Below are 24,706 nucleotides of genomic sequence, written 5' to 3'. Positions count from 1 at the left end.
GTTTCCATGTAAAACAGGGCCTCCAACTCTGGGTGACATTCTTTCCTCGGGCAGGGTTTCTGTTGGCTTTCTCTCCCTAGCAGTCCCGGGCCTCAAGGGCAAGACCTGGATGCCAGGCGTCCTCACTTCCCCAGGAGCCCTGGGCATCGTCTGGCCAGTGGCAGAAGCGGTACCTCTTGGATGTTCCCCCCCCCCAGGCCCTGGCTACTTTCTTCACTGGCGGCTGTTGTGTGTGTATGGCCCTGTCTTACTTTTGCTACCCAGCCTCCTCGACCCCACTGTGGACCCTTGTCCATGCACCCTGCCTACTACTTTTCGGCCCATTTGTGGAAAGATCCCCTGTCCTCAAGTCACTTGTCTTTTAGAAATGCATATTCTCGGTCCCTGCCCCAGGCCTGCTGCATCAGAACCTCTGGAGCCAGAGCCCAGCGGTGCCTGTGTTAACGAGCCCTCCAGAAGCTTCTGACACAGACTCAAGGTTGAGAACTGCTGTCTTACAGAATGAACGTCAACACTCCCTGCCTCCCAGTCCTGCCTGTTACAATGCTACCCACTGCTGTGGACGCACACTGTGATCATGGCCTTGACATTTAACTACTTTCCACATTCACAACCTTATTCTTGCTTCCGCATCTTTGCCCGGTACGTGTTTCTTTTATTCTTTGAAATATCTACCATGGACATTTCCCCCAGCCCGTCCTTTCCCTCCCAGGTCAGATCACACATCCTCTAAGCAGCTTTCCTGACCTAACCAAGCCCTCATTTTCTTCTTTCTCCTGGAGTCTGGTCCTCAGGCCCCGTCGTGCCTCAGCTCTCAGGTGCTTGTGGACAGGGACGTTGAATACCAACACTTCTGTGACCTCCTCAGCTCCCAGTCTGGGGCGGACACCTGGGAGGTCCTGGATAAGCACGTCCTTGGTCACGGATGGATGAATGTGCCAGAGAGCCCTTACTCGGGGCGTCTGCTCCAACCCCCAGCTCCTGGGAGGCTGAGCCAGGCAGCCGGTGGTGGGTCTGGGAACAGTTATGTCCTATCACGTTGGAGAGGAACAGGGAGCATGACCACACAGGGGGATCCAGTCTGCCCCAGAGGCAGAGATGGGCTGAGTAGGCGCCTTAGATCTTCCCAGTTTCCATGAGGTCCAGGTGGATGTACTTCCGGCACAATGAACCCCCCTTTATACTTGAATTGTTCCAAGGAGGTTTCTGATCCCTGCAACTTCTGATCCCTGAGTAAGTTACAAGCAATTGTCTCTTTTTAGAAGACGTGCGCCATTTGTGGTGCATAGGTGACCACTGTCGCTGAATTCCTCACGGTGTCCCTCATGGTACCTGTGATGCAGAGGCTGTGATCAGGCCTCCTCTTTTCCTTGCCTCCCTGTGCTCCTTGCTGTCAAAGCTTCGGCAGCCTGAGGCTCACTCGGTGGCAGTCATGGCCCCCTCTTCCATGGGGTAGCCAACATCTTGGATGACCCTGCCTAGGGGAGTGGTGGCTAGTTTCGTCCTCCTATTGGAGTCTCTCTCTTTCTCTCGTCCCATCTCATCCTCCATCTTCCCCAGTCTGGGGCCCCAGGCTTTGCCACTGTGGAATTTGTGAGCTGCTCAAAGATTTTTCACTGTGGCAGATGAAATAATCTTTGTGGCAGGCAATTCAGCTGATAGTTGGGACGGACGGGGCTGCTGATGCAGATGAAAACACATTATTTCATGGTCTGTCATTTTGAGTCACGTACACCAAGGCTGGTCGTAATTCTCCACTGGGCCATTTCGTTTTATGGGCTGCTGGGGTCCCCAGCCCCACCTTTCTTTTTTAATCAGAAGACAGGACGCCAAGTACTTCTGACAATTCACTTGTGCATGCAACCTTGCAGAAACTTCCGTGGGAGCTCTGTGGCTTCTGCTGTGCAAAGGTCCTGTGGTCCAGGAAGCTCAGAGAGAATCCCGATCGTCAGGAAAACCTTCAAACTAACCTTGTGCTTGCTTGGGGGAGGGGCTTCCAGGCTTCTGTTTCTCCCCAGCCCCTCTCTGTCGAGATTGTACCACCCCTATCGTTGAGGGTTCAATCAGAGAAGCAGAAACACTAGGTTGTTTTTTCTTCTTTTTTAAAAACGGGGATTTGACCTCACACAATTGACCTCACCCCAGCAAGGGGAGCCAGCAGAGGGGACACTGTGTGTGAGCTACAAAGTGGTCACTGTTTCCCTTCTGCCCTTCAAAACTCCCAGTGAAATCTTTCTGTAGCCCACTGGAAATGGAAACTAACAGGGAAGGGGATTCTGGGAAATGCAGTTCAGCCAGGCCAAGGTGACATGTTACAAAGCCACCCCAACACCGTGGCCTTTCTTTGTGTCTCTCATGGAGACTTTTCTCTCCATTAATGATACAGGGGAGAGTATGTGATACCATATTTAATTACAGAGGAACGTGTAACATTCCATATACTGCATTTTCCATATATTTAAAGATTATTCTTATCATTTTTCAACTTATTCAACTGATAATTCTTTGATTTCTTTTTAATTAGGTTACTATGACTAGAAAGAAGACTAGAAGGGAGAACTCCAATGTGTTCACAGTGGTTGCCTCCGGGAGGTGGGTTCTAAGTCATTTTTCCCCCCACTTCCTTATGGATTTTAAAACATATATAATTTAGAAATTTTTATAATGAATATATGTTACCTTGATAATAAAAATAAAATTTAGGGGCACCTGGGTGGCTCAGTCGGTGAAGCATCCGACCATTTGGCTCAGGTCATGATCCCAGGGTCCTGAGATCGAGTCCTGCATCGGGCTCCTTGCTCAGCGGAGAGTCTGCTTCTCCCTCTGCCTCTCCCCTCGCTCATGCGCTCTCTCTCCATGTAAATAAATACAATCTTTTTAAGACATTTAAAAAGTAAGATTTAAAAATTGAATGGGAAGGGAAAGACCTGGATTTGGGTGGGGGGGGGGAGGGTGGCTGTGGTGGCTGGCGGCCGGGCTGAGGATGTGTCTGGGAAAGCAGAGGTGGGGCCAGGGGAGACAGGTGACAGGGCTCTCTGAGTCAGGCCAGAAGGCTGGCTACCTCCCAATGGACGGGGAAGTGCTGAGGGTGCTGTGTAGAAGGACTTGGTTGAAAGAGTTCTCTGGTCTAGGCAGAGGGAAGGGGATCTGTCACGGGGACCTCCTGTGGGAAAATATGCTCAGGCAATCTGATGGCCTCCAGCGCCACGAGTGCTTGAGGCATTAAGTTTAAACGGACAACTGGAAGGGGAGGCTGTAGATTGTTCCCCACTGGGCTATGGGCAGGACTTCAGGGAGGACAGAGAGAACAGATGGACCCAAGAACAGTGAGTGTTAAGAACGGGGTGAGCCCCGTGACTGTACGCACGTCACTGCAGCCATCCGGCCATATAAAAATCAGGTAGCTTCACATACAGAGTTCCTTAGACCCAGAACCCCAGGAAAGGACGGTCATTTTAGGCTGAAAAGATGATGCCGATCTCAAAATACTAGAAGGTAGCCATATTTGTTGGTTAACACAAAGAGTCACTTATGTTTTAGGAGCTCCCCTCCCTACCAAAAGCATACATGCTGTCTGCTATCTTGTCCCCAGAATTGAAAGTGCCACGTCTAAACGAGCACCTGCTGAGTCTGAAGGACGGTGTGCAGAAGGTCTCCACGGCACCCAGTGCCATTTTTGGGGCCCTAGATGCATGGTCACCCTGGACCACTGACCTTCCCGAAACCTCTTAGTAGGGAGGCACTGAGGACCCTAGGAGAAAGAGCGATGAAAGGTCAATTGGTCTTTCGGTGTCTCACCCTCCCTTTGAAGTACAGCCCTCAGAAGTGCTTGGCCCAGCTTATCAGGCGACCCCCTGGAGGAACCACCCCTTGTTCTCCCGAGCAAGAGTCTTTCCATCTACTTCTTCCTCTCTGGCTCTGGGTCAAAATGTCTTACTTGTCTCTCTTCCAAGATAACAGTGGTGAGATCAAGCTTTGGAGAGTGTTCGTGGAAGACCGTGTCACCATCCCTCCTCCCTTGAATCTGTTAGACTTTTCCAGTATCAAGAGTCATATTCCAAGGAGTAGGAACCATGATACTTTCAGTCTTGCTAACACCTGGGTCAAGCCAGTAAAGATGTTCTTTGGGGGAAAGTCAGGACTTCTGGAGACTCCGAAATCTGCTGGCCTCTGAAGTTAGCCCAGGGAGTTAGCCCTGGTAGGGACTGAAAGTCACCCTGAAGCCATGAACAGTGGGCGGTGAGGGATGTCCCATCCATTCACTCATTCTATCACTCCTTCATCTCCCAAACATTTGTGAGGTGTCTACTCCATGGCAGACATGGGTGAGGGAACCCATGGATGACTAAGAAGCCGTCCCTGCCCTCAAGCAGCACCCCATCTGGCTGGAGAGGCAAAAACCAAAGGAACGGAAACCAATGCCATGTACTCTATAGAAAGTGCCTTTCTGGTCTGCTGTAAGTGTATTTTTAAGTCGGGCTCTCCTCCGACTCCCATGCTAGGCTTGGTGCCTTTCATTTTTTTTTAAAGATTGTATTTATTTATTTTTGTGGGAGAAAGAGAGAGAGAGCATGAGCAGAAGGGAGGGGCAAAGGGAGAGGGAGAAGCAAGACTCCCCACTGGGCAGGGAGCCCGACGCAGGACTCGATCCCAGGATCCTGGGATCATGACTTGAGCCGAAGGCAGATGCTTAACTGACAGAGCCCCCCAGGCGCCCCTCCTTTCATTTATGCCGAGCTGTAAGCCACAGGTGTTCCCTGCACTTCCTTCAGCCTGGAAATAGTATCCAAAATGCAGAAGCCTTTTAGAATAAGGTGATATTCTCAAAAGCCAGAAAGATGGCTTTAATAGCTCTATTTAGGATTTGGATAATATGAATGCAGTAGGACCAGGTGTTTTTGTTGTTGTTGTTGTTTTGTTTTGCTTTTTGTTTTTGTTCTGGTTTTTGTTTTGTTTTGTTTTGTTTGTCTCCTGGAAAGTAGATCATTCTGAGATTCCTAGTTTCGGCCACGGCGGTACAACCGGTATCAGACTTACCCCTCTACTGTAAATAGCTCTAAAACCTGGATGAAATCTAGAGAACAGCAGTTTGCGGGCATTGGACCACGACCAACATAGGGCCGTGGTTCTTGAGAAAAAGACTGCACATGAGCCAAGCCCCAGAGTCCCACAGTCTTTTTCCTGAGGGCTTTTTCTAAGCTGTGGCGAGGAGTCTTGCTGGGTAAGGGAAGCGCTTGGGGGCTGCCAGAGTGGCTGGGATTTGGGAGCAGGGTCCTATCAAGGAGAAAGTCACAGAGAAGGAGCTTCCCAAATACATGTAAAAGTGCCTGCCAGGGCTTTGGCCAACTCCTAAGCTGCATGGGACTCCAGGCGTAGGAGAGAACCACAGAAGAAGGCTGTATCCTCGAACAGAGATTTTAGAGGCTGCATACTGCTGGCAAGATGGAGGCTGGAGTTTGAGCCAGACATCTTAGCACCCTGGGCTTTGGACTGGACCTCGGGAAGGCCACACTCCAGGAGTAAAGATCATGTCCTACCAGCAAGGACCATGTCCCAGGAGCAAGAGCAACAATGAAGAAGATTGACACGAACACAGTCTAACCCCAACCTCAACAGGATTAAGGCTGTGATTCTCAACTAGGGGGCAATTTTGCTCCCTATGGGATGTTTTGCAACATCTGGAAACATTTTGGGTTGTCTCCACTGGAGGTGGTGATGCTACTGGCATCTAGCAGGCGGGGGTCGAGCATGTTGCTAAATATTTTACCGTCCACAGGACAGCCTCACCTTCGTCCTCCCAACAGAGAATAATCTGGCCCCAAAGGTCCATAGCTCCGAGATGGAGAAACCCTGGATTTTGGTAATCTGTGAGCGGTGTAATTGGCTTCTAGAACAAAAGTCAACAATCTTTGGAGGAAGATAATGTAAATCAGGACCTCTACAATGCATTATCCTTAAAATCCAGCATACATTTAAAAAATTCCCGAAAAATGTGAAGAAGCAAGAAAAACTAATTGGCAATCAAGAAAAAGGAAAACAACCAGCAGAAGCAGAAGGAGAAGCAGAGATAATCCAGTGTTAGCAAGTATGGAATTCAAAGCAACTATGATTAAGATCTTAAGAGAAAAGAGGAAAAGACAGACAAAATTAATAGAGAGAATTTCAACAGAGAATTGGAACCTATAAAAAAAAAACACATGACATTTAGAAATACAAAACGCAATATCTGAAATTAAGAACTTACTGACCAGAGTTAACACCAAACTGGGCACAGCAGAACATATGATTAGTGAGCTCTATATGAGAGATAATTCATGGAAGCTTCTAGAAGTAAGCAGGGGAATACTTTTATGACCATGGGATAATCAGGATGCTGAAAGCATTAACCTTAAAATAAACAGTGAATAAATTGGACTACATTGAAATGAAAAATTTCAATTCATCAAAACATACTATTAAGAAAGCGAAACGGCCAGCTGTGGACTGGGAGAAGATATTTGTAATACATGTATCCAACAAAGAGCTCGTATCTTAGAATATAAACGTAACTTTTAGGAATCAGTAAGAAAGGCAGATGACCCAATAAAAAAGGGACAACTTAACCCAGGATTTTACAAAAGACAAAATCAAAGCAGCCAAAAAATGCGAAAAAGGTCTCTATATTATCAGTTATGAGAAAAATACAAATTCAAACCACACAATGAGATACTGCTAGACACCCACCAAGATGACGAAAACGAAAAACTAACAATATCAAGGGTTGATGGAGATGTGGAACAATGGAACTCTCTCTTCCACTGCTAAAAGGAGGAAATCGGTACAACCACTTTGGAAAATTGGTAGCATCTACTAAATGGGTCCCTACGTACGTGCCATCATCCAGCAGTTTTACTTCCATAAGTATGCTCATATTCACCAATTGACATATCTAAGAATGATTGTAGCAGCTTTAATTCACCCAAACTAAATACAACCCAAATGTTCATCAACCATGGAATGCATAAGTAGTGACATCATCACACAGTGGAATATTATACTGTGATGAAAAAAAAACCCAAACTACTGATTCACGCAACAACATGGATAAATAGCACAGCACCATGCTGACTATATACTGTGCAAATTTCATTTAAATGAAGTTCAAAACGAGACAAAACTAATTCATGGTGATTTAGGTCAGAATAGTGGTTACCATTGGAGGGGGTAGGGTGATCAATGGTTCCAGTTTGCTTGGGACTGAGAGGTTTCCTGGGATGTGGGTCTTTCAGTGCTCAACCCAGGAGAGTCTCAACAAAACAGTACCATTGGTTACCTCTGGGTGGGGTGTCTTTTTAGAGAAGTGATGTGAAAGAACCTTCCGAGGGGTTGGAAATGCTCACAGTCTTAATGTGGATCATGGCTACGTGCGTGAACACACACAAAACTTCATCTAGCTGCACACTTAGGATTTTTACATTTAAGTATATAATTTCTCCTTTGCTTTAAAAACTTTGAAAAGAGCTATATTTTACCATATAGGATTCATTTAATCAAATCATTTTGGACTAACTTCACTTTTTTTCTTTGACCTGATTATTTGCTTTTTAATCCAAGAAATGCAATAGACTTAGAATATACAGCTTCAGTGAGGCACAGTAAAGAGAATTAATGGATTAATCCCCATAGAGAAAGAAGACTTGGTCTTTCTCCCTGCTCTGTTTAACATTTTTATTTATGACTAGGACCTAGATAAAAATTTTTTTCATCAACACCAGATGGTGATACGTAGTTGGGGTGATAGTGACCATGATAAGTAACAGAATCGAGTTGACAGGCTCTTAGAGTAATGGATTTAATCTAAGAAGATCATATTTAACGGGATAAATAAAAGACTCTGTTCTTGAAAACTAAGATCTAGCTGTAGCAGGGGTTTTAGCTGACACAATGTTTAACGTGCATCAATTTGAGGGGAATGACCTAGATGGGAAAGGGAATTGGGGATTATCTAGACTGGGAAGCCAGGAACAAGGGAGCAAATATATGGGATGGGGAAAAGTCATATGTAACTCCAAGGAGCTACATAAAAAATAATTTAATAATTTAAATGAGTGAAAGCTACAAGAAGACAGATTTGAGCTGAACTTTCTAATGATTTGTTCTCTTCAAAGAAGGAATAGGCTGTTTCTGAAGGTCGTGAGTTTCCCGTTTTGTATGGTAAGATAAAGGATGCAAATATTTCGAGTTTCAGTTGGTAAGCTTTCAAGTTTCTTTCAATCCCAAGAGTCTATGACAGGCGTATGGTGCAGTGGGTAGAAATCTATCTTGACCTTTAGCAGGTTGCTAAATTGCACTGTAGTTTGCTCTCTTATATATAAACCAGGGATAAATACATTTGTTTTGCACTTAATCCACCAGAAAGGCTTACAAATCAAGTCTTCCATAGAATTCTTGGTAATCCTTAGGGAGAAGGGCTAGCAAAACTGGAAAATTTTTTATTGTTATAAGTGGCCCTGAGTCAGGACCAAATTGACATGTAATTCCTCATTTTTATATCTTTTTGCATTATTTCTCCACATTAATGCCCAAACTTGTACCGACAGCTGCCTAACACAACACGGGATTGGTTTCCAGTTCCCTGAGCAGTGATTTGGCAAAGGTTAAATCATAGACTGGAGCTATACAGACTTTTTAATCATTGTTATTTTCTTGATATAATTACAATTTCAGTTATTTGCTTTGTCGTTCAAAAGACAATGTTTTAAAATTGCAGATTTGGTAGGGTTCTTTTTTCTCCCCCTTTTTATTATTGTTAATGTCTGATATTATCGCCTTTTTTTAAAAATTCTTTTAAACGATTTTATTCATTCATTTGAGAGAGAGACAGAGACAGAGACAGCACAAACAGGGGGAGAGGCAGAGGGGGAAACAGACTCCCCGCTGATCTGGGATTCTGACATGGGGCTTGATCCCAGGACCCCAGGATCATGACCTGAGCCGAAGGCAGACGCTTAACCGACTGAACCACCCAGGCGCCCCTGCTATTGCCTTTTAATCAGAGAAAGTGGTCCATGTTAGTTCTACTTTTGAAAATTTATCGAGAGCTCTGTGGCCTAATGAACTGTTTTGAGAACACAACCAACTTCTCAATTAGTTTCATCATTAATTTTTTCGAGTCAATGTCTTTATAGATAACTCTTATATGCTATATTAGTTTAACCTCTGTTTACTTCATATCACGTGGCCCCATGCAGAGGCACAGTCAATTCTCAGGCTTCTGAGCCAAGCAAAAAGTATTTGTTCCAGCACATATCAAAATAGGGATAATTGAGATAGCAAGGGAAGAAATCGTAGCAAGAACAAAGGGTGGCTTGATTTATTTATGATGGAACTCCTGGTGACTCATCTCATGTCTGCCTTCCCTGAGTCTTCTCTTGCCTCTCTTCAATTTCCCAACTTGTTTGCGTCAAGGTGGGGAACACCTTTCACTGTCTTCTTTTTCATTCGTGAGGTCCCTCAGGAGTAATTTAGGACTCATTTGAGCAGACAGGCTGAGTGATGTCTTAGTCCCTTTCCTATGAGGCTATATAAAATGGAGGCCTGGAAATGAATAGGTCAGTCTCTATCCCATTCCAAATAACGTGGTTGCCACAAATGCCGAGGTCATGAAGTCTCAGTGCTTGGAACCCTCGACAAATCCCATGATCCAAAGCCTTAGTTGCTTCAACTGTCAACAGAGAGTGGCCTGGGCGGGGCTCAGATCCACGCTGTAATCTCTCTCCAGTTGGCTCCTGAAACTCCCATGGGCGACACACAAAGCACCATGACGACTTCCCAAGGGTCATGGGGAGCAGGGTCTCATGACCATAGTGTGCCCCGGAAGGGCCTCTGCTCTCCGAAGACGGTTCAGCCAGCGGGTGTGTGCTGATGTTCCGGCAATATTGACCTATGTGGGGCTGGCCAGGCACCTTTAGTAGCTTATATGTCCTTTTCCATTAGTATTCATTTCATCTTTGACTCCCATATTAGCTCTGTGTGAAAATGGCATGGCCACCAATCAGCTGTTTTTCTTTTCTTTTTTTTTAGCATCAATCTGGCCATGTTATTTTTTAAAAAACCAAACCAAAAAACAAATGTAACTTTTTGGAAGGGTCTTGACCTGGTAGCCTGTGAGAGATTAAAATCTTTATGGTCTGAAAACTAGCTGCGATTCATAGAAGATTTTCATCTTCATTCAAACACGTTATCATAATCTGTTTCGTATCACAATGGGTCCCCGCCCCCTTGGGGCGTCATCTCCCAGGGTGCAGGGAGCCTGTCTCGACACCCTGATACCCTCCCAGGGCATAGGTCCTGCAAACACCCCGTAATTAATTTTCGAATTAATTTTAAGCACAATATTTACCTCTAAAACCATATTCCGATTAAATGGTTAACATGCGTTTTGCTTAATTTGCTTACTGCCCTTAATTCTATCTCTTTAAAAAAAATAACCAAGACCGAGAAGGTGAAATTGCCAGCCATCCTTGTTTGAACGAAGCTGCCTGAACATTCTAGGCTGCCATCTGGTGGGAGAAAAGGCTCTGCGGCGGCCACAAAATCCATTCCCACTGGAGGGAAAAACAGGGTCTGTGTTTAGAACAATGTCAGAGGCAGCCGGGAGTTGAGGGGATGGGAGGGGGACACACTGGGGGATATGTGTTTTCCTCCGATTAGCAACATAGCAGAGGAAGCTTTCTTTGTGGTTTTTTGGACAAGCACATCGTGATAAACTGGGTGGTGTTCTTGGCTGTGGTTCTATCTGTGGGCTAGTAATTTAGGCTGTGGGATATTCCCATCAGAACAATGCAGTTTTTAGAAGGAGAAAAGTCACAGTTTTATTAGCATAAGTCTCTCTCTCTCTCTCTCTCTCTCTCTCTCTCTCTCTCATACACACACACACACACACACACACACACACACACACACACACACACTGCATCGTTTCACCCTCTGGCTGATTTTTCTGGTTCCTCGCTGCAGTATGCGGCCTGTGGCTCAAGAGAGTGTCCTTAACACAAAGCAGGGCTTGGCCCCGCAGGAGGGGGGAGCCACGGGCTCCGTGGCTCAGCCTCTGATGGTGATTCCTGGAGCTTTTCATCCAAGTGGACTTTATTTATTCGTAAGCAGAACTCACAATCAAGGTTCGGAAGGCCCTGCACCGTTCACATCCCCCCTGCCTTCAATTTTCTTTTATTTCTTTGTGTCTCTTCTCTCCCTTGTCAGTTCTCTGAGCAAACCTGTGGGTTCCCTGTGGCCCCTTATCCTTTCCCCAAACACACACCGGCATATGCACAGAGATACACACTCTGGACGGCCCTGGCCTAGATCCCGGTCAGAAAGTGGCTTTTCAGAAATTCGGGGAACACCCACTCAAGTCGTGGTCGAGAGAGTTCCTGCAGCCGGCAGAGCCATTCGGCCAAATCTGGGCTGAATGGTCACTCTGAAACAGGCTGCTTGCTCGGATCATCATTGAGAAGGATTCTGGGGGCACGTCTGGATTTTGTGGGCAGGGGGGAAGACGCAGGGACGTATTAGGAAGGTGTGAGATAGTCATGGGATGGACAAGTACGAGTAATACCGTATTGGTTTTACACACAAATGGTTTCGCAGAGCGCAAACAGCGAAATGCTCTTAGCTGTTAACATCCTGGCATGAATTAAATTATTGGATTAGCTGCCCATCACCTCTTGGGGCTCCAAGGGGTTGAAGTCACAGGGTTGGTGAAGTTTCTGTGGGGCTTATTCTTCCTTTTTTTTTTTTTAATTTTAGTTGAGGTGAGATTTACAGAACCTAAAAGGTACCATTCTAACCATTTTAAGGTGCGTATTTCAATGGCTTTTAGTATACTCACAAGGCTGTACAACTGTCATCCCTCTCAAACTCCAGAATTTTTCCATCATCCCCAAAAGACACCTTGTGCCTATGCAGCGTTCACTCCTAATTCTCCCCTTCAGCTCCTGGCAACCGCTAGTCTGCCTTCTTTCTCTATGGATTTGCCCATTCTGGACGTTTCCTATACACGGGGTCCTCCAATATTTGTCCTTTTGCATCTGGCTTCTTTCACGTAGTGTAATGGTTTGACGGTCCATCCGTGTTGAAGCAGGTATCAGCACTCGATTCTTTTTTATGGTCAATAATATTCCATTGTGTGGCTGTAACATGTTCCTGAGCACATAGTTGAGGCAAAGTGGAAAAGGTCTCACGTTGGTTCTTCCTGTGGCTCAGTCCTTGCTGTGGCCAGCCTGCAAATGGCAGGTGGCAGGTACGCAGGCCAGGGCGTGGAGGGTCTGTCAGCAGGTGCAGAAAGAGAGGCACAGCGAGATTATCCCGATGGTATGGACCACAGTGGGGACTTCGTTATCTGTCCTCTGTTGTCAGGTTCTGCTCAATGTTGAGCACCCCCGCACAGGGTTCTTCTCACCTGAGCCTCTGCTTCCTGTCTCCTGCACAAGACCCGGATGTTGGATCCTGCCACCACCTCCCTGGCCTGGGAACAGCTTGACTTCCTCTGGCTCCTTCTCTCCCAACCCCATGGCAGTGAGATTCATAGAGTGCAGAGTGCAAAAGGCTCCCGTTGGGCAGCTGGATGTCAGATGGCAGCCATGTTACCCGCAGCTTGATTCCTCCTGATGGCAAAGCAGTGGCCACACCACCCAAGAGCAAAGCCAGGTAGTCTTGTGACATGGACGACATAGCCAGGGACCAGTGGTTCTTCTTTGCTTGGTGTCCCTCATCTTGAAGAGGCCAAGGGAAGGTCTGAATGCTCAGAAGTCCCTCGGGCAGCCTCAGGTGTCCACATGAAGGGGGCCTGTGGCCTGGGGAGTGCAAGAGGTGGCCTCGGCATCCCCCCCCAGGGGGCCAGTTCGAGCCTTCCAGGCTTGTCATGGCTGGGAGGTTGGGATGAGCCTCTTCTTTTCCATCTTGGCTGAAGGTGAGACACTCTCCAGTCCTCCGAGGGGGCATCTTCTGCCATCAGGGGCCCAGTGGGGTGTGTGGGGAAGTACATGGTTGTGCTGGTTTGGGTGTAAAAGCAGGATCCTGGGGACGATAGTGCAGGACGGGGGGGGACCCATGCAGGGTATGAGGGCACCAGCAGTGTGTTGAAGGCCCGGAGGCAGCCTACTCGGGAGCGGGGGGGTGAGTGGGAGCTCTCAGATGGGAAGAGGGAGCTGTATTACCAGAGCCTGCTTCTGTCGGGACTCACGTTCAGTTCTTCCAAATGGTGGGAATTGGACGAGGAAGCTGATGTTCGAAGTGGGCTCTCTGGATGGAGAAACAGGGTATCTAGGAGAGCTTCCAAGCGAGGTTGGCGAAGGTCCCCCAAGAAGGTTGTAGGTGGGCTAAACCTTGGCCGGGGGAGGGTCAGTGAGGGTCATCCCGCCTGTTTTTTCAGACCAGAGGTAGCAGCCAGAAACTGTTGCCCAAACAGTTGTGGAGGGTCACATCAGCGAGAGTGGAGGATGGCCATGGGAAGGGTCCCTATAACTAAACCTGTCTAGTTACCGTCCTGTTGCAAGCCACTCTGCTTCGCGACATGGTTTGGTCCCACTTCAGACAGAGCAGGACTCCTTTTCCCCCACACGGAGATGTGAGATGAGAATAGACGCCTCCCTCCATCTCGCCCCCTTCTCGCCCACCCCCACGACCAGCACACTCACCCGCACCAGGTCCGGTGTGAGGCGCTTGGCCTGCAGCCATTTCTGGAATCTCCCGGTTTTCCGCAGGACGCGCTCGATGCTGCAGGTCTTTGGGGCTGCTGCTGAGGCACAGATTCTCCTGTCCGAGATGTCACTTTGCTGTTTGCTGATCAGTCTGGAGACCTCCACGGGGCGCCAGGTTTTGGAATCATCTGAGTAATTTGCAGGGTAAGAAGGCAAGTAGTCGGGAGGCAGTCCGAGGGGGGAGGCCAGCCAGCTGTCAAACCTGGAAGAAGAGCCCTTTTATTTTATTTATTTTATATGTATTTTTAAAGATTTTAAAAATTTATTTGTTTGACATGGAGAGAGAGACAGAGCACTAGCAGGGGGAGCGGCAGGCCGAAGGAGAGGGAGAGGCACAGTCTCCGGAGAGCAGGTAGCCCCACTCGGGACTCGATCCCAGGACCCCAGGATCATGACCTGAGCCAAAGACAGACGCTTCACGGACTGAGCCACCCAGGCGTCCCCAGAAGAGCCCTTTTAGGATCTGCCTGGAGCTGGAGGGATGAATCAGGGGCCAAGGAAAGACCAGCCAACAGACTACAGACAGGAGACAGGAGACGACGTCCCGTCTCATGCATTTCTCCTCCTTCGACTTGGGGGGGGGGGCTCCAAACTCTTTCTGTGAGCATACTACTTTTGTTTCCTCAAACTCAGGGAAGTAAATTTGTGGTGTCAGAAAAGGTGAGGGCGAGGGGCGCCTGGGTAGCGCAGTCGTTAAGCGTCTGCCTTCGGCTCAGGGCGTGATCCCGGCGTTACGGGATCGAGCCCCACATCAGGCTCCTCCGCTATGAGCCTGCTTCTTCCTCTCCCACTCCCCCTGCTGTGTTCCCTCTCTCGCTGGCTCTGTCTCTATCTCTGTCAAATAAATAAATAAAATCTTAAAAAAAAAAAAGAAAAAAGAAAAGGTGAGGGTGATACACGTCAGACAAACTTTATCCTTTTCATGCAGCTGGCACAGAAAGACTAGCCATGACCCTTAAAAAAGAAAAAAAAAAAAGAAAGACAGACTAGCCATGGCTTTCTGAACTTCTTCTCCATGTAAAGATGGCAGCTTTATACACGCTGGTGCCTTGGATTCTCTCGATATCCCATCCCCAGTTTACACATGGGGAAACTGAGGCTTATAGAACTTCAGGGTCTCGCCCAAGTTCAGACAATACATTGCCGAGCAGAGGTGCAGACCTGGGGCCGTCGGTCAGCAGAACCCATGATCTTTCCTCTTCCCGACACTGGTTCTAGAAACAGTCCACCCTCTGACCGATGGCTGGGTCTTGGAACTGTAGTTCCTGAAGAGGCTTCTGGGCCTGCACTCGGAGGAGAACTGCCTCTCCATATTCCACCCTAAGTGGCCCCATCGATTATGCCTTCAGTCCAAAGATTTCAGTCATCCGTACCAACCAAGTCACAGCAAACAGTGGCTGGTAAACTGTCACAAATTCAAAGCCACCTGGGATCCAAGAGGTGTGTAATGCCACACAATGGCCTGGTCAGTCCTTCATCCTCCCCGGGGGAGAAGCACTGGCCTAGCCCCCATCGCTGGTTTCCGAGGCCCCACCTTGACCCTTTTCTCCCATCATTCTTCTGGCGGCATGCCAACATTCTCATGAGGGAAGAATGTGACAGCTTCTGATTTATGTAGGAAAAATTAGGAAGGTAACGTTTACTTTCCCGATTAATACAATTAGGCTTCTGAGACGTATTCTGTAGTTAATTTAAGTAAGACTCTGGAACTTCTTATTAGTGGGTATTATTGGACAACCTCATGATCCTGACTTTTGGGGGAATCAGCATTTTGATTGGCCCCAAACTCTACACTGCTTTGTTTTCTCGCTTATATGATGCAGCGTCACCTTAAGAGGCTGCAAGCTTCTCAAAGAAGGTGCTCCCAGCGGAACCTGGCAGTTAGCACCTTCCACAGTGCAGTAGAGCCGTTCACACTGCAGTGCAAGTAGGCCCGAAGAATTCTGTTTCACAACGTTGCCACAGATCTATTTAAAAAGATGAAACATGGTGGGGGCGCCTGGGTGGCTCCGTGGGTTAAGCGTCTGCCTTCGGCTCCGGTCGTGATCTCCGTGTCCCGGGATCGAGCCCCACATCGGGCTCCTTGCTCTGTGGAGAGTCTGCTTCTCCCTCTCCCTGTGCCCCTCCCCAGCTTGTGGCCTCTCCCTCAAGTAAATAAATAAAATCTTAAAAAAAAATAAAAGAATGAAACATTGTGAACTAAGAGTGAATCACTTTCACGGGCAATTTCAGGAATGATCCTCCCCTCTGAGATTCCTGTAGCTGCTCTTGCTCCTGGGGGTTCAGCCCCCCGAAAGGCCTGTGACTGAGGATTTATGATAGGTGGCTCTCTTAGACATTGATCGTAGCAACACGCATGTATGAAACACTTAAGCACGCCAGTCACCATGCTAAATGCTTCGTGTGTACTAATTCAGTTAAAGCTGGCAGCAAACCTGTGAAGTCAGCACAGTTCTTAACCATACAGATGAGGAAACAAGCACAGAGAAGTAATTTGTCCAAAGTCACACAACCAGAAATTGGAGGAAGCGGCATTCAAGGCTCCAGAGCTTGCAATCTCAAGCGCTTTGCCATGGCCTGGCCGCCCTGTCATCCTTTTTATGACTTTGTTTGTGGGAACAGATTGGTAGGTAATATTATCAGGGGCTGTGGCTAGCAGTATCATAGTTTCCAGAGCTGGAAGCAAGCAAAAAGGTCATGGGGTCCAATCCACCCAAACCCCTCAACATAGAGGACAGGGGAGAGGTGTGGGGCAGAGCGACACAATAATAACAATATTGCGATGACAATAAGACACTCTTCTCTTGTATGCTCCTCATGCTTACATCCCATCAAGCACTAAGTCTGTAGAAATGCCTTCGGAAGTATTTCTTGCCTCCCTTTTCTCTTCTCCATCCCTCAGCTCTGCCCAGAGCCCTTCAAACATCCAGTGTCTTCCCAAAAGCTCTTAGGACACAGCTCACACTACTTAGAGCAGTTTACAGAGTTCTTTCTGGGCCCATCTCCTGCTGCTCCCCCTACAACCTTGCTTTGTTCTCATCCAACCAGTGCTCATCCTTGGCTAAGCACATTGTTTTGGGCCTATGCCCCTCCACTCACTGGGTCATGGGCCCATCCCTTTGTCTGAGATACTTTCTTCTATTTTCCCAGTGTCACCACTGCCTTCCCAATGGAAGGTAAACTCCTGCGGGGCTAGGACTGGACTTTCTTCAACTTGGTCGCTCAATGCCTAGCAGAGGGCTGGGCGCCAAGTTAGTGCCAGTGCATTTTAGTTGGCTGGCTGGCTGGATGGGTGGGTGGGTGTTCGGATGTATAGAGGGATGATAAGTGAGTGGAGGGATACGTGGAGGACTGGCCGGCTGGCTGTCTGCAGAGGAATGGTTGGGTGGATGCATGGGCGGATGCCTGAATGAATGGGTGAATGGATGGCCGGGTGGATGGATGGGCGCATGTGTGGATGGCAGAATGTGTACATGGATGCTTTTGCCATAAACTCTGGGACCCTGCATCTCCCGAGACCTCTGAATTGATTCGAGGAAGTGAGTTAAAGCAATAATTACTATCATCTTCCGAGTGAGAGACAGATGAGGGCAAGGGAGAAGAGAAGGCAAAAGCAAGCCTAATGATTTACTTACTTGACTGTGAGCCCTCCACTACTCAGAAGTATTTAAACTTCCTTTGGGACTCTGGGAGTGGGGGGTGGGGATGTAAGGCCAAGTGAGTTCAGTAAGGAAGGGGAGGGAAAGCACCTGTCTTGGTGAGAGCCCAGGAATCCCTAGGAGTAATTCTGATTAGAAATACTGCTGCTAAGTCCCCCACTTCCACCTTTCTTCCCAACCTATGACCTGCACATACATGATTCCTGATCGATCAGTTCCTGGTAGATCTCGCCAACTGGCATGATCGCTTAGGATTTCACCGATAGGCATGTTTTCAGCAGGAAGACTACATCGATCAGGTTTCCTCTTGTTTTCTGGCTTCCCTTAACTTTTTTCATTCAGGATTTGAAAGTCCACACGGAACACATGGGAAAACTGGTACTGAAAACATCGTAATGTTCAAAGGTTAACGGTTGGGTATGGGAGGCATCGCATTTATCATTAGCGTTCTTGCCAAAGAGAAGATAAGGGTTAGAAGGAAAGATGACATTCCTCTACCAATGACGGGTCTTCAGCTTCCCAGGCTCACTCTTTGCTGCCAAACAAACGAGTATTGTCCAGTTCTTACTGAGAACCTGGCCTGGAATGCTAATGCTTGCCTGGTTTTAGCCTGTCAGCCAAACATCTGAGAGTTCAGGCTGGGCTTTTTCCTAAGGTATCATCATAGTCTTTTGTAAAAGTGGGAAAATATTTGGAGGTGGACAAGACGAACAAACACTCTTAGAAAGAGAGGCAAAGGATATGAACTTGTAGACAAGTTAGCAAACAAGGAATAGAAATGGCTAGTACTCTATGTTGGCTAATTGAATTTAAATTAAAAAATAAATTAATTAAAAAATAAATAAAAGAATAATCCAAAGCCAAAAAAGAAAGAAAGAAAGAAAGAAAGAAAGAAAGAAAGAAAGAAAGAAAGAAAGCCAGTAAGCCTGAAAAAAAGGCTCAACTCAGAAGACATACGAACTAAAAATAGTAGTAATAGTAACTATTTGTGAGCGAGCAAGAAGTGAGCTCTATAGCTAGAAATCTCCATTTGGGGATATATACATATATAAAGTCTCCTAAAAATGCGCTATATTTTGCCACCCAGAAATTTCCACTTTTGGAAGTTTGTCATAGGAATGATTGATGTGCCCAAAAATCTAGCAACAGGGATTTTCAACATAGCACTGCTTATAATACTGAAAAGAAAAGAAAAAACCCTAGTTGTCTCACAACAGTGGATTAGTTAAATAAATTATGGTTGACTGATGCGATTGAAAACCACAAAGCCATTAAAAATCAAATGGTGGATGTATCATTTGCAAATAGCTTCTCCCATTTGGTGGGTTTTTTTGTTTGTTTTGTTGATGGTTTTCTATGCTGTGCAAAGACTTTATTTTTGTGCAGTCCAAATAGTTTAATTTACTTTTGTTTTCCTTGCCAAAGGAGACATATCTAGAAAAATGCTTCTCTGGCTGACGTCGAAGAATAGTTAACAATGTGGAAAGGTGTTCCTGACATACTGTTAAATAAAAGTTTACAGAAGAGGGTACATAGTATGATCACATCTTTCTGAAAAAAAAATTTTAAATCCATACTTAAAAAAAAGGTGGCAACGATATACATCAAAATGTTAACTAAGGGGTGATTTCTGGGCGCAAGAATTACACATGATTTTCATTTTGTGCTTTCTTCAATATTTCTGGAAAATTCTAAAATAAACAGATATTACTTTTTAAAATAAGGAAAGAGTTGCTTATGCTGTAAAGGACTATAGACAAGTCCATGTCCCCAGACCCACTTACGGCCTCTGTCTGGGGCTTTGTGCTTGAGGAATGTGCATTCTCAACATGGAGAGCCCTAAATCCCAACCCCCCTGCCCCGGCCTTTCCTGCTTGTCTCTGCACACATCCCTTTCGGGCGCACATGGAACATAAATTCTGAGGGAGCTGAGGTAATATCCTGAACTTGAATGGAACACAAACCTATTTGGGGAAATGCTTCCTGAATTTGGCCAATACCTGCCTGGTGAGAAAAACTTCATTTATTGCCACTTGGCAAAGAGCAACGGCGCGATTCATTCAATCTTGTTTCGTTACCTCCAGGAGGATGTGAACCTGGGACTCTCCTTCAGTTGAATCCCATAATGGCCCTCCCTCCTGTTGGAAAATCTGTCCGTATTCTCCCCGCCTCCTTTGTCTGAGGAATCAGCTCCACTTCACCCGTGTTCTTGGTCCTCTCCATCCCATTTCTTAGGCGGGATGGAGATCTTGTGTGTGCTTCCAACATTTCCATCTTTTACTTTCTGTCACATGGAGTTGGTCAACCAAATGACTCTCTGGCTGAACCCACTGGCATCCTTCCTGCCCCTGATCCCACTGACCTTTCTCCTGGACTAGAACTGGTCCAGCTGCCCCTGCCAGCATCAACCAGTCCATCCTGCACACTGGTTTCCTTTTTAAAATTATATTATTATATTATTATTTTTTTTAAATTATTTATTTGAGAGAGTGAGAGCAAGCACAGAAGCGGGGTGGTGGGGGGAGGGGCAGAGGGAGAAGCAGACTCCCTGCTGTGCAGAGAGCTCGACGTGGGGCTCGATCTCAGGACCCTGGGATCATGACCTGAGCCAAAGGCAGATGCACATCGCTTTCCAGGAGATCCTTCCCAAACACAAGTCTCATCTTGTCTCTACCCCCCTAGACTCTGTCACCATTGCCTGCAATAGAGCTTCCCCAGTTGGGAAGGTCTTTCAACTTTTCGCCATGTGAAATGCCTTAAAAAAAGGTCTAATGGGGAAAGTCCACATCAATACGATATCTATCATCTTGCAAAAGGGCCATATTTTTTATTGATATTGTCTGTTCATTAGATCTGTTTAGTGACTAAGTTGAATAATCAAATAGGTCTTCAGTTAATACAGATCAGAAATCAAATTATTGTAAATTAATACTATTTGTTTGGTCACCAAATCTTACGTGCCTCAGATAGGTCCCTGGAGGGGAAGACTGAGGAAAAAAGGCCTACTACAAAGGATCTTTAGTATGGAAGAGGCGGGGAACCGCTGGCCCACAGGTGAAGGTCCCAATTCCTTGGCATGGCATTCAAGGCCCCGGCCCCATCGGCCTCTTCCAATTGCCTCCTTGTACCACGCCTCCACATAGGCCTCATGCTCCAGCCACTAAGTGCTTCTCGCCTCTCCCTTGTTTTAGCTGGCCCTCCTACCTTAAGCCCTTCTCCTAAATTTCAGCTCATCCTTTAAAGGCCTCTCTCTGAATGCCTTCCCCAGTCCCCATTTGGAATTCATGTTCCCCTCCTCTTATTATTGTTACTTGTAACATGGCTCTCTCCTCCTGAGCCCCTCGAGGTCAATGACCAGAGTCACAGCGATGTCACTAGAGCACCTGCTGGGTCCTGGCTGTGGTCAAGACTCATTGACTATGTGCCGACAGGCTTGAACTCCAGAGTGTGATACCATCCTTTGGGGAGATCCAAATGCATCACCATTTTCTAAACTTGGGTTTTCCTCTGTATCAGAAAATTGGTTCAGAAACTTGGGAGCAAACCGTGCTGGTTTGAACCCCAGATCCGCCACTTACCAGGTGGTAACCTTGGGCAAGTCACTTAATCTTGCTATGGCCACTCTCTGAGTAATGAGTGCAAAGCATCATCGTTCCAGGATGGTGATGCGGAGTGAATAAAAATGAGCTTTAAAATGTCCGTCACATAGTAGGCCTTCTATTAATTTTACTTCCCTCTTTTTATGGGAAATGAACTTGGCAAACTCAATGAACCCAGGCTACTCAATCCGTAGAAAAGAACACTCTCAGCTCCCACTTCAAAAGAAAACTCTGGATTTAGCATCTAGGGCTAGAATTCAGCTTCGTACCTTACCCCCCTCCCCACCCCAACTTCAACCCATCGCCACTACGATTACATGACTTTGCCTCGGCTCCCACCCAGAAATCGCATCCCGACTCATTCCCCACAAACTCCTGGACATCATCACCGCGAAGGGAACAGGAGTTCGCCCCTCCAAGTTATCTAATGGAGATTCTGACCTTATTTCTTCTTTAAAGAACTTCTTGCAAATTGATGTCCCGATGCAGGCATTGCATTTATCAAGACCGAGGAAAGTCCTTCCCAGATTGTAGCTGGTTCTGATTCGGGGCCCCGGAGAAGGAGAGGGAGAAGCCAGCGAGGAAACAGAAACACTCAGGGCTGAGACCCACAGCAGCAGGACCGGCCGGCCTGGGGAAAGCCTGGCAGCTTTAGGCCCCAGCCAGGGCTCCATCTCCCGCTTGGGATTCCCGCTGCAGCCTTCAGAGGCCCACTCAGGGCTGCACAGAGGTAGGTCTTGGCAAGAGAGAAGGGGGCTGTCTTCAGGGCGCGGACCCCATGCCAGCTTCCCCAATTTCTGTTGGAGGATGCTGAGGATCCTGGGGCTAACGAGGCTGGGGAGGAGGTGAGGAAGTCCATGGACGATGCTGATAACACCGTTTCCCAGAGTTACTCTTCCTCTGTCTGGGGCGGCTGCCTGAGGCTGGGGAAGGGCTGACTGGCAGATTTCGGGAAGGACAATGGTCAGGGCTTCCCTGTGCGGTCCTTTCGACAAACACAGGATATCCTGGCTGAGCAGGAAAGGTCCATTCAGGATGTGGGTCCAACCTGGATTCCACCTGGGAGTTTCAAAGATTCCTGAAGGCCTCCACCCTCCACTGTTTCAGTTCTGGGCACGTCTGTCCCTATGGATTGCACGTGCGCGTGCACACCCCCCCCCCCCCGCAATTTCCCCCCTCTGCAGTGGATACTTTGGCCCGCCCCCTTGACTAGCCATGCCAGCCCCACTTTGATTCTATTTGGCTGTGAAATAACTCGAGGTCAGTCTGCTGGCCATTGAGGGGCACATTTAACACTGATTGGAATGGCAAAAAGTTTTGGCTGCTTCGGGAATAGAAAAACTCGTTAGTCCACGTTTTAGCTCCTCTTACAGACCTGAGCACGGAGGGGAAAGGATTTGGTGGCCTTTGATGTGACCCGGGAGCATCAGAAAGATTCTTCTGCCTGCACCCATCTGTGTCTTTCCCTCTACCCACCCCCACCCCGCCTACCGGTCGCCCTTCCCTTCTGCACCCTGCCTCCCTTCTCCATGGCCAGCCTGACTTGGTGGCATTAACTGCCCCACAATTGCCTTCCTCCTGGCAGCAAGATAAAAGCCCACAGCATGGAGTGGAAGGGAGTGCTGATTTAGGAATAGAGAGAGCGTATGAGGACCAAATCAGGGAAGGCAGGCTTGGGACAGGACAGGGGGAGAAAAGGCAGAGAGGAGGGGGCCAGAGATGGTCTCAGGAGAATTGGGGAGTTTTGCTAATGATTGACAGGAAGAGCAGGCTAATGGCAGGTCTCCGATGGTTACACATATGATTATAAGCTCACTGTCTGCCCTCCTCAGGGAAATGTTTGGTTGTGTGTGTGTGTGTGTTTTTTAAGATTTTATTTATTTATTTGACAGACAGAGACAGTGAGAGAGGGAACACAAGCAGGGGGAGTGGGACAGGGAGAAGCATGCTTCCCACTGAGCAGGGAGCCTGACGCGGGGCTCGATCCCAGGACCCTGGGATCATGACCTGAACCGAAGGTAGATGGTAGGCTGAGCCACCCAGGCGACCCTGGTTGTGTTTGTTTTTAATTCTGGAGTTGTGAGAGTTCTTCATATATTCTCGATACTAGTTCTGTGTTGGGTTCCTCGTGTTCACTGGGAGCTGCTTTTTTGTTTTTCTATTTTCAATTTCATTGATTTCTGGTCTTACCTTTATTATTCATTTCCTTCTGCTGGCTTTGGATTTATCGTGCTCTACTTTTTTTAGTTTCTTGAGATAGGATCTTAGGTTATATATTTGACAACTTTCCTCATTTTAATATAAATATTTTACATTATAAATTTATCTTTTGACACTATATTAGCTGTACCCCACAAAATTTGCTATGTTGTATTTTTATTTGCATTCAGTTCAATGTATTTTAAAATTTTTCCGTGAGACTTCTTCTCTGACCCATGAATTATTTCAATGTGTGTTGTTTAGTTTCAAAGTGTTTGGACATTTTCCTGCTTTCTTTCTCTTAATTGATTTTTAGTTTGATTCCACTATGGTCTGAAAACACACTCTGTATGGTTTCAATATTTTTTTTAAAAAAAGATTTTATTTACTTATTTGAGAGAGAGAGAGAAAGAGAAAGAAAGAGAGAGAGCATGGGCAAAGGGAGGGTCAGAGGGAGAGGGACAAGAAGATTCCCTGTTGAGCAGGGAGCCCATGTGGGGCTCGAGTTGGACCCCGAGATCATGACCTGAGCTGAAGCGAGATGCTTAACTGACTGATCCACCCAGGAGCCCCTGGTTTCAATTTTTTATTTCAAATTTATACAAGTTTGTTTACGGTCCAGGATATAGTGTGTCTTAGTGTATGTTTCATGAGCTCTTGCAAAGAATGTGCATTTTGCTCTTGCGGGGCGGAGTGTTGTATAAATGTTGACTAGGGCTTGCTGGTTGACAGTGCTCTTGGTTCCTCTATATTTTTGCTGATTTTCTATCTAGCTGCTTATCAGTTGTGGATTGACTATAATTGTAGATTTAAAAATTTTTCTCTTTCAATTTTATCAGTTTTTGCTTCACATACTTTATAGCTGTCTTGTTTGGTGTACACATTTAAGATTACTATGTCTTTATGACGAATTGACCCTTTTATCACTAAGGAATGTCCCTCTCTGTCTTTGATAATTTTCCTTGCCCTCAAGTCTACTTTATACGATGTTAATACAGCTATTCCCACTTTCTATTGATTGATGTTTGTATGGTGTCTCTTTTTCCATCCTTTACTTCCAACCTAATTATATCGTTATATTTGAAATGTGTTTCTTGCAGACAGTGTTGTTGGGTCATGTTTTGTTTGCTTTATTTTTAATCCACGCTGCCAATCCCTGTCTTTCAATTGGTATGTTTAGATCATTAACATTTAATGCAAATATTGAAAAGTTAGGGCTTAAGTATGCCATATGTTACTGTTATTTGTTCTCTCTGTTTTCTTTGTCCTACCACTTGAACATTTTAGAATTCCATTTGAGTTATCTATATTGTTTTTAAGCATATCTCTTTGCATAGCTGTATTAGTGGCTCTTCCAGGTATTACATTATATATATACCACTTATCACAGTCTAGTGGTGTCAACAGCTTACCAGTCTAAGTGAAGTGTAGAAATCTTAACTCCTCCACTTACAATATAATTGTCTTAAATATTCCCTCTATATACATTTTTAGGGTGTTATAATTTTTG

The 24,706-nt window shown here is 46.5% G+C and overlaps 1 protein-coding gene across 1 annotated transcript in view; it reads right to left on the bottom strand.

Annotated features, from left to right (window-relative positions):
- DIPK2B (divergent protein kinase domain 2B) overlaps positions 1–22,021 on the bottom strand; it is a 41,169-nt gene extending 19,148 nt beyond the window's left edge. Inside the window, exons 1-2 of the mRNA XM_045812873.2 lie at positions 21,439–22,021; positions 13,677–13,941 (exon numbers count right to left, since the gene is read on the bottom strand). Coding sequence (XP_045668829.2) covers positions 13,677–13,941; positions 21,439–21,671 — 498 coding nt within the window. The 5' untranslated portion in view covers positions 21,672–22,021. The remainder of the gene's footprint in view (positions 1–13,676; positions 13,942–21,438) is intronic.
- Between the last annotated feature and the right edge of the window lie 2,685 nt (positions 22,022–24,706).

The sequence above is a fragment of the Ursus americanus genome, chromosome X (assembly GCF_024610735.1).
Source record: "Ursus americanus isolate L20-20 chromosome X, mUrsAme1.1.p, whole genome shotgun sequence".
NCBI classification, from domain to species: domain Eukaryota; kingdom Metazoa; phylum Chordata; class Mammalia; order Carnivora; family Ursidae; genus Ursus; species Ursus americanus.
Note: the sequence above shows the minus strand (reverse complement) of the source record. Positions and strands in the feature narration are given on the sequence as shown.